This window comes from Chionomys nivalis, chromosome 2, assembly GCF_950005125.1.
Source record: "Chionomys nivalis chromosome 2, mChiNiv1.1, whole genome shotgun sequence".
NCBI lineage: Eukaryota > Metazoa > Chordata > Mammalia > Rodentia > Cricetidae > Chionomys > Chionomys nivalis.
The window spans coordinates 78,701,025-78,715,671 of NC_080087.1; the positions used below are offsets into that span (position 1 = coordinate 78,701,025).

Consider the following 14,647-nt stretch of genomic DNA (forward strand, 5'->3'; position numbering starts at 1 on the left):
CTAGAGTTGGCACAACCATAGTGGACACTTCATAGACTGGTCCATCTCCCAAGCCCCATGCTTTTTGTTTTTGTTCTGAGACAGAGTCCCCTGGAGCACAGGCTGGCTTTGAACTCCCTGTGTAGCCAGCATGACCTTAAATTCTGATTCTCCTGCCTCCACCTGAGGACTGAAAGGATGAGCTGTGACATTCTGCCCACCCTCACCATCCCTGAAAGGGACAAAGGTGTGTGTAGGAGCTGTCTGCTCTGTCAATCCCCCCCCCCAAGCCTGCCTCAGTCACTAATTCAGGAACTTTCTTAAGCAGCCCTTGCGCTATCAAATCTCCATCAGTTTTAAGTACAGGTATTGTGGAAGCAGGCGGTCCTCCATTTATTTAATTAGAGCTTGCCAACGCCTTCTGGGGCACATCCTGTCTACTATACTGTCTCTCCTCACCTCTGAGCTAATCTGTGGGTCTGCATTATCCACACTGAATTGTGTCTTCTTGTATCTCTCTTTAACTTAAAAATACTTATTCACTTTCTGTGTGTATGAGGGGGCAGGGTGTGTGCCCTGGGGCACGCACGGAACTCAGGGCACAATCTGCAGGCGTTCTCCCTCCTCTCTCCTCCCACCGCGTGGGTCGTCCATCTTGGGGCCAGCGCCTTTACCTGCCCTCTAGCCATCTTATAAGCCTTCTGTATCTATGTGTGTGTGTGTGTGTATACATATATATATGTATACACACACACACACACACACACACACATATATATATATATATATATATATATATATATATATATATAGAGAGAGAGAGAGAGAGAGAGAGAGACAGGGCTTCTCCATGTAACATGTCCTAGAACTCAATTTGTAGACCAGGTTGTTCTCACACTCAGAGATCTGTCTGCCTCTGCCTCCCGAGTGCTAGGATAAAGATATACCCCACCACTGCCTAGCTTCTCTATTATTTCTTTAAGACAAGGCCTCATGTATCCCAGACTGACCTTGGGGCCATCATGTCCAGTTTTATGCAGTGCTGGGGCTTGAACCTGGGACTTCCTGGATGCTAAGCAAATGCTCTACCAAGTGAGCCACAGCCCTAACCCGTCATTCTCCATCTTGTGTGTGATCATTTTTATTTCTTTCCCTCTCTTGATGCTCATTCATTCATTCATTCATCCACCCATTCATTCATTCATTTATTTATTCATTCATTCATTCATTGTCCCAAACATCCCTAGAGGCTGCAGAGACATCTCCAGTCCAATGGAAAAGATAAGCAGCAGCCTGTCCTGTGGAATCAGAACTGGCAGCGGGAGGGTAGCAGGGAGATGCTGGAGAGGTGGTACTGTCAGGAGTTGGGGTCAGAGAAGCCTCAGGGGAGAAAGGATGGCTGGGTGTCTCGCCTGGAGATTTGATCCCGGCGTTCCAAGCCTGTGTCTGTGTGGGTGTTGAGTGGGGAAAGAGCTGGAATCTAGGGACCAACCGCAGACCAGCACAGAATGCAGAGAGGATACAAACAGACTGGCAAAATACACATCACCCCCAAAATCAAGGCTCCAGTCCCCTAATGTCTTCCTCAGCACCCAGGAGCCTGAGTCCCCACCCCTTATTCCAGCAGCCCCACCATGATTACCTAGAAGGAGGCAGCCCACGTGAAGGAGGGCGGAAGGGCGGGGTGGAGGAATCTGGAATCCTGGCCAGGCTGGTAGCCTGGATGCCTGGGGATCAGCAGGGAAAACCAGCCCGACAGCAAGTCAGAGTGGCAGGAGCTGTCCTCCGTGTCGGTGTCGCAGCTCAGCTCCGCAGGCTGCCATGGAGATCCCCAGGACCTTCCTGCTCGGCCTCCTCGGAATCGGGCTCTACCTGACAGGTACCCACCTGCGCTGAGTCCAATGGGAAGAAGGGTCTGAGGCAGGACTCACCCTGGGTCTGAGGGAGGAGGGAGGAGAGCTGGGCCTGAACCCCTGGGTCTGAGGGAGGGGGGCTGGACTAGACCCCTGGGTGTGAGGGAGGAGGGCTGGACCTGGACCCCTGGGTCTGAGGGAGGAGGGCTGGACCTGGACCCCTGGGTCTGAGGGAGGAGGGCTGCACCTGGACCCCTGGGTGTGAGGGAGGAGGGCTGGACCTGGACCCCTGGGTCTGAGGGAGGAGGGCTGGACCTGGACCCCTGGTCTGAGGGAGGAGGGCTGGGACTTGGACCTCTGAGACTGGGAGAGGAGGGCTAGAGGCTTGTTCTCACGAATCTCGGGATGATGGAGACCATGTGTGTATCCCTTCTCACCCCTCTGCACGCTCACATTGTCATCTCCTCTGACATCGGTCTTCCTTCCTCACCCTGCCCCCCTCCCATTGAGGGAATTTCTGTGGAGCAATCGGGGCTCTCCCTGGAGCTGGCAAGGACCTTAGCTCTTTTTTGGACCCTCTTCTCCTATAGGGACGTACTCACTTGAGCATGGATGGGTCATGAGGGGAGAATTAGATATTGAGCAAACCTCGTGCAAGTCTTAATTTGTGTGCATTTGCTCACCATGGGACACAGTTTGGTTCCAGATGTGTCCCTGTGTTAGCACCCGCTTGTGCTTCTCTGTACCAGATTACAACACTGTAAAAAAATGCAATAGAAAAATTTTGAGACAGATTCTCACTGTCTCAATGTAGAACAGGCTGACCTCAAACTTATAGAAATCCACCTGTCTCTGCCTCCTGAGTGCTGGGATTAAAGGCATGCGCCACCATGCTCAGCAATAATTTTAAATTTTCAAATGTTTTCACATGGTGTAGCAGGGCTGTAATCCCAGTGTTTGGCCAGCCTCAACTGAATTGTGAGTTCTGGGCCAGTCTACATGAGATTGTCTCAAAACAACAACAACAAAAATTCTCTGAGGGCCAGTTCTTCTCCTTCACTTTCTCTGGAAAAAAAGAAAAAGAAAAAAGATGGGTATGTAATTTTGCACCCATATGTCCACTGTCCCTATGCTATTTCCGTGGCTTACATATTCATATCTGTGTGTATTTGGATATTAGGGTGTGTTACTCTCTGTGTATTTATTTGCATGTTTCTAAATATCCTGTGTCTGTATATGATTTTAAACCACTTAGATGGGTCATTCTTTTCCTTACTCTTTTTGTCATGTGTATGTGTATAGTATGTGCACACACATGTGCGGAGGTCTGAGGTTGGCACCCGGCATCTTCCTCCATCACTCTCTGCCAAGTCATGAGCCCAGACCACCTGGTGATCGAGTCCAGCTGGCTCGCTCGTTCTGGGGACCGCCTCTCTGTACCCTCACACCAGGCTGATGGGTGGGCTGCCACACCTGGGGTCTAACCCTGGCGCTCACACTTGAAGACAAGTTTTACACCCCCACCTGACACAAGCCAGATTCCCAGCCAATGATGTCCTTCTTTCTTTCCTTCCTTCCTTCCCTTCTTCCTCTTCTTCTTCTTCTTCTTCTTCTTCTTCTTCTTCTTCTTCTTCTTCTTCCTTCCTTCCTTCCTTCCTTCCTTCCTTCCTTCCCTTCTTTCTGTTTCTTTCTCTGTGTAGCCCTGGCTGTCCTGGAACTCACTCTATAGACCAGGCTGGTCTCAGACTCAGAGATTCACCTGCTTCAGCTTCCTGAATGCTGGGATTAAAGGCCTGCGCCTCCACCGCCTGGCAGATGGTGTCATTTCTAACACCATAATTGTGCTTTTTGTGTGGGTGTGTGCATGTGATTTTTCTCTCCCACGATTTTCAGCCTTCTTTTAAAATAAATGTCAGCTCTGTGGGAAGGGGGCAGAAGACAACTTGTGGGAGTTGCACTGGATTCTCTCCCTCCGTCGTGTGAGTCCTGGGCATGGAACTCAGATGGCCAGGTTTGGCGGCAAGCACTTTCACCCGCCGAGCCTTCTTGGCAGCCCCTCTCTCAGCTTCTGGGTCCTCTATCATTATGACACATGCAAAATATGCAGACATCAGAGCCTGTGAGTGGGATGGCTCCCCCTCTAAGTGGCTTTGTTGGGTCTAAGGGTGTCGTATCTATCCTTGTGGGATCTTGGGGAACATGGGCTGCAACCAGGCTGTTCTGCACGCATTATTAAATAGGAGGCTTGCACAGACCTGTGTCAGCACTTAGGCCAGAGTTCACTTGTGTTGCTGGCTCTGTCTATGTGAGACTGCACTCTTCCTACCTGCACGATTTGGGGGTGTCTGTTGAGAAATGGGCAGAGCAGGAGGAAATCGCTTCAGCCCCTTATGCAAATGACTGAGGTCTTTGAGGACCATGGTGGCACTTGGTGATGACACTGCTTTCTCATGGTGACATGAGACACAGCAACTGGTGTGCATCTGGAGCCCTCAGTCCTGTGACAGGTTCCCCCCCGATCTGCTAACACACCCCATCCCTCTCCTAGGCTCCCAGGCCCTACAGTGCTACAGCTTTGAGCACACCTACTTCGGACCCTTCGACCTCAGTGCCATGACATTCCCCAGTGTCTCCTGTCCTCAGGGGTGCTCTGAGGCGATGCTGTTGCTGGACACTGGTGAGGACCTGAGGGCAACAAAAGAGGGGGAGGGAGAAGACAGAGGAAGAGAAAAAGGAGGAGAAGGAATGGAGGGCGAGAAAGTGATGGCTGGGCATGGTGGTTCATGCCTGAAATCATGGCGCTCAGGAGGTAGATGCAGGGGCACTGTGTTTTTGTGACCAGCCTGGGCTACATGGCAAGACCTGGTCAAAGGGAAAGAGAGAAACTGGCATGGTAGCACAAATCCAAGCACTTGCAATCCTTGGAAGGCAGAGGCAGGAGGATCACAAGTTTAAGGTCATTCTTGGCTATGTAGCAAACCTTAGACCATCTAGGAGCTATCTGAAACCCTGTCTCAGAAAAACAAAGAAACCAAACAGGGCTGGTAAGACAACTCGGTGGCTAAGAGCACTGGCTGCTCCTCTAGGTGATCCAGGTTTGGTTCCCAGCACTTAGATGTGGTTCACACCGACTGTAACTCTAGTTCCAGGTGGTCCAACATCCTCTTCTGGCCTCTGTGAGCACTGCATTGTGCTACGTATAAACTAAAATTAATAAAAATCTTTAAAAACAACAGAGAGACTGAGAGAGCTGAGGGAAGAAGCGGGGAGAAGAGAGAGAGGAAAGGGAAAGGGTAAATGAGGAACAGGAAATGAAGAAGGACATAGATGGGGCTGGAGAGATGGCTCAGAGGCTAAGAGCACTGGCTGCTCTTCCAGAGGTCCAGAATTCGATTCCCAACAACCACATGGTGGCTCACAACCATCTGTAATGAGACCTGGTGCCTTCCTTGCCAGCAGTACATTGTATGCTTAATAAATAAATAAAATCTTTAAAAAAAAAAAAAGGACAGAGATGATAGAAACATGAAATGGACACTGGGCAGAAAGAAACGTAAAAGTAAAACAAAGCAAGATAGCAGAAGGCAGAATGGAAGGAGGGAGGAGGCAAAACTAAGAGAAGGAGACAAGCAGGAGGGAGAATTCACTCCAGGCCTGATGTTCGCCCCAGGGTACCGCTCCCTGGTGACAATCGTCCGGAAGGGATGCTGGACCGGCCCCACCACTGGCCCCATGCAGTCCAACCAGGACGCGCTGCCGCCCGACTACGCGGTGGTCCGTGGCTGCGCAACGGACTTCTGCAACACCCAACTCAAGAACCATGACACCCTCCCCAACCTGAGTCAAGGTGTGCGGGGGAGGGGGGGGAGGGGGGAGGCTGGGGGTTGGAGGAGGGAAGGCGAGACTGGGAAGACAGGGCTGGGCTGGAGGGAAGGGGCGGGACTGGAGATGTGTGGGTGGGGTGGGAGAGATGGGGACGGGACTGGAGAGGTCGGAGGTGGGGGCTGGAGAGAGGTCGGGGCGGGGCTAGAGAGGTGGGGCTGGGGCTGAAGAGGTGGGGGTGGACTGGAGTGGCGAGAGGCCTCCGTTGAGTGCTGCTAAGGTTGTGGGATGCCAGGTTCCACTTTGGCATGAGAAGATGCAGCAAGCAGCCAGCACTGCAGCCAGAAGCGACCTATCTAACTACAGGTCTAACGTATCTACTGTTTTCTACAAGCACCTGACCCACCGACGCTCAGTGGCACCGAGTGCTATGCCTGCTTGGGGACCCGCCCTGAAGACTGTTCCCCTGAGAGGTCCCGAAGGGTCCAGTGCCACCAGGACCAGAGCGTCTGTTTCCAGGGCAATGGCCGGATGAACATTGGTGAGGGGCTGGAACGGTGGGACGGCCTAGGATAGAGACGTGGGGGCGCTGAAGACCTGAAGGCAGAGACAACAGAGAGGCATAGTTCTCTGTGGCCTTGGTCTGAGAGAGGAGGTATGGCACTTGTCTGAAGAAGGCACGGCTCTGATCTAAGGAAAAAGTCTATAGACTGAGGTAGGAGGTCTATTGTGCTGTGAAGGAGACATGGCTTTGGTCTGAGGGAGAAGGCTTGTCTGCACTCTGAGAGATGTGGCTCTGGTCTTCAGAAAGACCTAACAGGACGCAGGCCTGCCCCTGCCTGCTAAGGCAGAGCTCACGGGAGACCCTCCGGTGGCCTGACCCCTCCTCCCTGTCCATTCAGGCAACTTCTCAGTGCCCGTGTACATCCGAACCTGCCACCGGCCCTCCTGTACCACCATGGGCACCACCAGCCCCTGGACATCCATCGACCTGCAGGGCTACTGCTGCGAGGGCCACCTCTGCAACAGGGACTCGGTGACACAGACCATCCCCGGCGTCGCGTCCCCAGCCCCTCCCCAGGCTCCCAGAATCCTGATCTTGCTGTTTGTGGCTCCACTACTGGCCATCGCTCTGGGGGGGTCCCTTAGGCTCCCCGCATAGAAAGCGCCTCCAGAACCGCTTTGCTTCTCACCACTCCAGCCCCTAGTGTGGGTTCCCTTAAAAATGACATCAAAAAAAGAACCTCACTCCTCCCCCTCTCCAGTCACAGACTTCCCTCCCTCTATCCATCCTTCCTTACAGCCACTGCCCCCATCTCCTGAAGTCCCATTTATCTGGGAGCTAATCAGAGCATTGAGTGAGGCCCCTCAAAATCTAACCCGGCTTCAATGCATGGTTCTGTTGTGACACCTCACAGCCAAACCATGCCACTCACCTTAAAAACACATTTCTCACAAGGGTGGTGGTAATCCCAGCACCCAAGAGACTGAGGCAGGAGGATCACTGCTTTAAGGCCAAGCTGGACTACACTACAAGTTTAGGTCCAGCCTTGATCTACACTGTGAGACCCTGGCAGGAGGTGGTGGCGCACATCTTTAATCCCAGCACTCGGAGGCAGATGCAGGTGGATCTTTGAGTTTAAGGTCAACCTTGTCTACATAGTGAGTTCCAGGACAGCCAAGACTACATAGTGAGACCCTGTTTCAAAAGAAAGAAAGAGAAAAGGGGGAAGGGAGGGAGGTAGAGAGACACAAACCCTACTTTTCAGTATTTCTGAAACAGAATTGACACCCTTTCTACAACCCAGCAGTCCTGCTCTCAGGTCCACTAAGAGAAACTGGTCCACATGGCCACAAACTGCAAACAACACAAATAAATACCAACAGCCAAATGAGGAAGGAGGAGGCCATGACCTCTCACTGAAAGGACGGCTGCCCAGCAATAGAAATGACGGTGGACAGTTACCTTCAGTGACCTTGGAAGAATCTCGCAAAGATCGCGTTGAGCAAAACAGGAAAGACACACAAAAGAACAGGTCATGTGACTCCATTCAAAACAAAGTATGGACGATGGTTAAGAAAATAACAGTGTTATCTTTGGGGACAAGTGAGCAGGAGAGGGAACATGAGGTGTCTGGAGGTCTATACATTGAGGTACAGGGTCTGAGGACTCACTGGTTCTGCTTTGCTCTTTTCACTGAACCTCCTGCTGTTGTTTTGGGAAAAGGGCTCATGTAGCCCAGGCTAGTCCCAAACTCATTGTGTAGCCTAGGATGACCCTGAATTCCTGATCCTCCCACCTGGACCTGCCAGATGCTAGGATGACAGAGTCACGCCATCACACCTGTCTTTTCTCTTCTTCCCACATGTATATTATTTGCAATAAAAGGTTTTTAAAAATGAAGAAATTTTCTTTATGGGAAAGGGCCAGAGAGGGATGCAGAGGGAACAACAAGCCCACCCCTTTCTTAAAATCGTCTATTGAGGGACAAGTAAGAGGGGAGAGTTCAAGTCCTGCCTTCTCATGTCATGTTTAAGCGACGCATTAAATGGCAGGGTTGAGTCACAGCCCCAGTCGCTGGGGATCTTGGATTCAAGACCAGCATGAGTAATTTAGTGGGACCCAGTCTCAAATTTTAAAGATTAACTGGGCAGTGGTGGCGCACGCCTTTAACCCCAGAACTTGGGAAGCAGAAGCAGGCGGATCTCTGTGAGTTCCAGGCCAGCCTGGTCTACAGAGTGAGTTTCAGGCCAACCAGGGCAATACAGAGAAGAGTAGCTTGGGGAGAAAAGGATTTATTTCATCTTGCAGCCATCTCATCAGCCAGGGAACCATCCATCATAGTGAAGAAGGCACAGTGACAGGATGGGGAGGTGGCCGGTCACTTTGTGTCCATAGTCAGGGAGCAGTGGATTCTGGTGTTCGGCTCACTTCCTCCCTTCTGCTCTGTGTGGACTGTGTCACCTGCAGTTAGAGTAAGGCCTTCTCAGCCGGGCGGTGGTGCACACCTTTAATTCCAGCACTAGGGAGGCAGGGGCAGGCGGATCTACAAAGCAAGTTCCAAAACAGCCAGGTCTGTCCCATAGAGAAACCCTGTCTTGAAAAACAACAACATAATAACAGGCCTTCTCATCTCAATTAACTCAACATGGAACCTCCCTCACAGATGTTCCCAGAAGTTTGTCTCCTAGGTGACAGTAGTTCCTGTCAGGTTGACAGCCACGGCATCAGAGGTGACTGTGGTGAGGAAGCAGCCGCAGCCAGATCCTAAGGGACAAATCGGAGTTTGCCAGGAGGGTGCAGTGGGAAGCATTCCAGGCAAAGGGATCCGTCTATGATGACGACTCATGAAGCATTCACTGGGTGGCAAGAACGCAGGGCAGAGGCGGGAATAAGAAACCAAGGGGCAGGAAGAGGCATCTGGCAGTCATTTGGAACCTGTTCTTCCGGGGTGGTGCATCCCTGACCCCAGCAATTAGTCAGAGTCAGCCTGCCCTCCTGATCTGAAAAGATGCAGTCACAGACCTGGAGGCTCATGGTTGATGAAATTGGGATGTGAGTCAGATATGGGAAAGGGGCACAGCCCTTATCCCAGCTCTCCAGAAGTGAAAGAAGGGGATCAAGAATTCACTGTCTACCCTGAGCTACATCCTCTGATACACAATGTCTAGCCTGAGCTACATCCTCTGATACAGAATGTCTAGCCTAAGCTTCATAAAGCCCTGTCTCAAAAATAAACAAGCAAGAAATAAGCAAAGGGAGTATGATCCAGTAAGGGAAGTCCAGAAAGGAGCCTTTAGAGGACAGTTTTGATGGTCATGGACGTCTGAGAAGAAGCCTATGCGACAAAGCAGTAAGAGAGGCTTTAGGACCACTTGCACAGCATTGGAACAGGGCCAGAAAGTGAGTAAAGGTGTTTGCACAAAAGTCTGTCAACCTGAGTTTGATCCCTGGATCCCACGTGGTGGAAGGAGAGAACAGACTCCCCAAAGTTGTCCTATGATCCCCACATTCATCCCATGTCACAAACACACATGCACACACCTACGCAACAAAAATAAATAAAATGTAGAAGATGAATTTACAGAGTTGGGATGTATTAGTATATGGAGGTGAGGAAGATAAGCAAGGAAAGGATGGCTTGACTCTGAATGGCCTAGAAATATCGCACACCAACAGCGAGCCTTCTCAGTTTCCTCCTACAACCATTTGGGAGCCATGGAAGGATCTAAAGGCAGAGAGGAGCATGGTGAAAACCAAGATAAAGACCAGACCAGAGGCAGGGGCAGAGGAAGGAGGCCGCCCTTAACTGCTCTCAAGTTTCATGTCATTTAAGCAGCTGTTGGGTGAATGATATGACTACCGCTGTGGTCCAGGTTCCGGGCTTGTACCTATCCCAGTGAATCAGCTGGTGCTGAGCCACCCCTGCTGAGACTTCAGGGTCACCGAGGCTGTAGTGGCTGCTATTGTCACCGCTGCGGCCCCTGCCACGGTAGCCAGAATTGCTATCAGCCAGACTGCTGCTGTGGTCCAGGTTCCAGGCTTGTACCTGTCCCAGTGAATCAGCTGGTGCTGAGCCACCCCTGCTGAGACTTCAGGATCACCACTGTAGCCTCTGCTGCAGCAGCCGGAATTGCCATCAGCCAGACAGCTGCTGTGCCTAGCACTGTTGATCCCCTAGCTGGACAGGTTGCCACTGCCTTAGAGACCCAAAATTCCCTTAATGAGCATGTTCACCAGGGCATTTTCCAACTTAACCTACAGACAGCCCCTTTACAAGAGCAGCTAGATTTCTTATGGGATTTGCATTTTGTTAGTTGCTCCCCTTCCTTCCATCATATTTGTACCACACCTTAGGGCTACTGTCAGCAGGGTGAATTCCTCCCACTTCCCCAGATTCTTTAACTCAGGGCTTTCTTTATGGTCTAGGCTTGCTGAAAAGCTGGTCTGAGACTGTTGCCCTAGGAACTCTTGTTAGCTGGAGGGTTTCTATTGCTCTGCCTCTACAACAGGTAGCAGCAGCAGCAGGAGCAGCAGTGATGTAATTACGCGACTATTGCTTGCCCCAGTAAGTGGGCTTCCTGAGTGTAGTGTGAGTCCGCATGCTATAAGAAGGCCGGTGAGCCAGAGACGGGTGAGACAGGAGCCTGTCACATCCACCTGAGACAGAGACCTTGAGTGCTGAAACAAGTGTTTTTGATGATGGGTAAGATGTGAATTTGTGCTTCTGCTACCTAAGACAGGCCTGGTCTAATTATATAGAGAAGAGGGAGCTGTTGGGGACTGCAGATCCTCAGACCCTGAACTTTCTATGGCCCCTTGCCTGCCAGAGTAAACAACTTGTTTTCCTATGCTTTCAGCTGCTCTGAGCATGAGACCCTCATGAGTTCCTGATAATAAGGAAGTACTTTCTGTGGGCTTGCAGCTGAAAAAAATTCAGAGTTAGGGCATGTCTATTACTCAAGAAGAACACTATATAAGCTACCCTGGAACACAATATAATTGGCATTCTTGTGTCAAGAGTGACCCATGTGTCTCTGTATGTTTTTTAATCCCCAGACCTTTGCCCAATTGCAGTTCTAGGTGGTGCAGGTACCAAAGGTGGCAAGTGCCTTTACCTGCAGAAATATCTCACCCACTCTAGGACACATATCTTTAAAATGAATTAATTGAGGGCCAGAGTGATAGTTCAGTTGGTAAAGTATTTTCTTTGCAAGCACAAGGACCTGAAGTACTTATGCAAGAAGAAGAGGAGAAAGATGAAAAGAAGAGGAGGAGAAAGTGGAGAAGAAGAGAAATTGGAGAAAGAGGAGAAGAAAGAGGAGGAGGAGGAAGAGGAGGAGGAGAAAGAGGAGGAGGAGGTCCTGGGGGCTCAATGGCTAGACAGACTAGCTTACTTGGTAAGTACATGGGCAGTATAAGTCTCAAAAAATAAAAGTTGGGTTGGTGAGATGACTCTGATGTGGGATTTCCCTCTGTATTCTGTGAATACCATTGGTTAATAAAGAAACTGTCTTGGGCCCACAGGGAATAGAGGTATGTGGGGAAAACTAAACTGAATGCTGGGAGAAAAAGGAGGAGTTAGAGAGAAGCCATGTAGCCCCGCTGGAGACAGATACTGGAAACTTTACCCGGTAAGCCACAGCCACGTGGCAATATACAGATTACTAGAAATGGGTTAAATTAATATAATTTAATTATAATTATATTATAATTAAATTAATATAAGTGTTATCCAATAAGAAGATAGAGCTAATGAGACGAGCAGTGTTTTAATTAATACAGTTTCCGTGTGATTGTTTTGGGTCTGAGATGCTGGGTGGCTGGGAAACAAACAAGTGGCCTCTTTATAACATGACTGGGAGTAAAAGTGACTGCCAACAAGCCTTAGGACATACAAGAGAGAACCAACCACTGCAAGGAGTCCTCTAACCTCTACATGCAAACACACACACACACACACACACACAAGGAAATTAAAATAGATGGCCCCTAAGGAATAACACATACATTTGATCTTTAGCCTCCACACACATGATTATAACATACCTGCACATAGGTTAACACATGTGCCCATCTATACAAAAAATGAATGGATGGATGGATAAGAGAATAAAAAGTGGGAACAGTGCTCATAGACTGAATGTTAACACTAACATATTATATTAAAAAAAAAACATGAGAACCCTTGGGTCTCAGTGTCCTGGAGCAGGCTGGCACCAACCCTTCTGGATGCCAAGAAAGATCAGGGTAGATCAATACATATACATGCCCTCTCTCTCTCTCTCTCTCTCTCTCTCTCTCTCTCTCTCTCTCTCTCTCTCTCACACACACACACACACACACACACACACACACACACACACACACACACTCACATGTGTGCATAGGACAGTTAATAGACAGTGGACCCTCTGGTGGTCACAGGGGCCTGTGAAGTCCTCCCCTTCATACTCATGCATCTGTCTTCCCTTCATGACACAAGTGATTCAATGTTTGCATCTAACACAGAACCTGGTCCCTCCCGCAAGACATTCACACCCTCGCCTGTGTCACAGAAATGAAGCCCCAGAGTCAGCACCAAGGACAGAGCCACAACATCAGGACCACAGACAGCAACTCATCTGACAAGGGGTGGGGCAAACACGAGGGAAATGGAGAAATGGTATCCCCCACCCCAAACCCCATAGGATGATGTGGAGCAGACGAGAGCAGGAGAAAAGCCGGTCAGTATCTCAGAGAAGGAACATTCCTTTGATGACCATCTGTGGAGGGCTGAGGCATTGACTCAGTGGTTAGAGTGAAGATGGACCTCATCCCCAGCAGCACATAAAGCTGGGTGTGATGGTGCACGTCTGAAATCTCAGCACTCTGAATGTGGAGGCAAAGGATCAAAAGTTCAAGGTCATCCTTGGTTATGAAGTAAGTTCAAAGCCAGTCCGGGACACATAAGACCCTATCACAGAAAAACATTTATTGAGCATCTTTCCAATGTACCTGACATTATTCTGTACCACTTGGATAGCAAGACCTGCATTAACAATTAGACAAATAATGAAGGAAGTTCATGGGGGCTGGAGAGATGGCTCAGTGGTTAAGAGCACTGGCTGTTCTTCCAGAGGACCTGGGTTTGATTCCCAGCACCCAGCACATGGCTGCTAACAACCATCCATAACTCCAGTTCCATGGGATCCGATGCCCTCTTCTGACCTCCAGGACATCAGGCACACTCATGACACACAGACATAAATGCAGACAAAACACCCATACACACTGAATAAAACTAGATAATAGAAAGGGAGGCAAGATCCTTTTATTATAGCATTGACAACACAGCAATGACAAAGTGCTAGTCTGGGAAGACAGAATGATCAGAGATGTGTGTGAGCAACATATCCTGTTTCCTTGGGACAGAATACTTGACAGAAACGCCTTAGGAGGGAAGATCAATTGTGCCTCATGAGTTGTAATGGCACAGGCCGTCATGGGGAGGAAAGCATGGTGGAAGTGTGGGGGCTGCCTGTTCAATCCGTGGTGGGTCGATAGCAGAGAGAGAGACAGAGAGAGACAGAGACAGAGAGAGAGAGGGAGAGAGAGAGAGAGATGCTGACACTCTACTGGCTTCCCCTCCCCCAATTTGTTCATTTCAGAATCCTAGAGCAGAAAGTATCACAGCCCCACACTCAGGGTGTACCCTTTCCAGCATGTCCTCCTTGGAAAATCCCTCACAGATGCAATGGCTGCAACAGAAATGGACCAGACAGATGGCTCAGAGGGTAAACACAAATCCTCCGAGAATATCTGAATATGATTCCAAGGGCTCGTGAGGTGGAGGACAAAACCGGCATCTGCAGGTTGGCCTTGGCAGTATCGGAGGCTGTGTTTGGAGAGGCGGTGAGATCTTATCAACAAAGATACATTACTGCCTGCGTGTGGCTTAGTGGTAGAAGTCTTGTCTAGCTAACATAGCATCCTGGATTCCATCTCTGGATGAGAGAGAGAGAGAGAGAGAGAGAGAGAGAGAGAGAGAGAGAGAGAGAGAGAGAGAGAGAGATTATATATCTGCGCAGAGAACCAAATACAGTATAGAAATAAGTGAATTGCACCAAGGAGATTGGAGGAGACTGGTCCTATTCAAGAGAACAGACAAAAGTCAAGGACCTAAGGTCTTTGATGTTGTTTGCAGATCAGCAAACAGAAGCCAAGGACAGTCAACAGTGAGATGAATTTTGACAGAAGTAGACACACAGAGACAGAAATAAGAAAAGACAGAGAAGTGTAAAAGAAGAGACTGATCAAGGAAGACTAAGGCAAAACAGTCTTGTCTGAGAGTCTCAGCTCTTCTGGAGCCCACACTGCTCTTGCAGACGACCAGAGTTTGATTCCCTGCACCCAGATGCAGTAGCTTCCAACTGCCTATAACTCCAGTTCCAGGTGATCTGGCGCCATCTTCTGGCCTCTGCTGGTACCTACACTCATGTGTACATACTAC

The 14,647-nt window shown here is 49.8% G+C and overlaps 1 protein-coding gene across 1 annotated transcript; it reads left to right on the top strand.

Moving 5' to 3' along the window:
- The first annotated feature begins 1,800 nt into the window (after positions 1–1,800).
- Lypd5 (LY6/PLAUR domain containing 5) lies at positions 1,801–6,816 on the top strand. Its single transcript, XM_057763294.1, has 5 exons — positions 1,801–1,858; positions 4,381–4,509; positions 5,503–5,679; positions 6,049–6,195; positions 6,557–6,816. Exons 1-5 carry the CDS (start codon positions 1,801–1,803, stop codon positions 6,814–6,816), a joined length of 771 nt encoding a protein of 256 aa, XP_057619277.1.
- Positions 6,817–14,647: the final 7,831 nt, after the last annotated feature.

Excerpts from the sequence above, each read along its gene's own strand:
- Lypd5 (XM_057763294.1), top strand. The coding sequence starts at position 1,801 with ATGGAGATCCCCAGGACCTTCCTGCTCGGCCTCCTCGGAATCGGGCTC. Across the intron at positions 1,859-4,380 it reads AATCGGGCTCTACCTGACAG|GCTCCCAGGCCCTACAGTGC; the intron begins GTACCCACCTGC and ends TCCCTCTCCTAG. Across the intron at positions 5,680-6,048 it reads CCTCCCCAACCTGAGTCAAG|CACCTGACCCACCGACGCTC; the intron begins GTGTGCGGGGGA and ends GTTTTCTACAAG.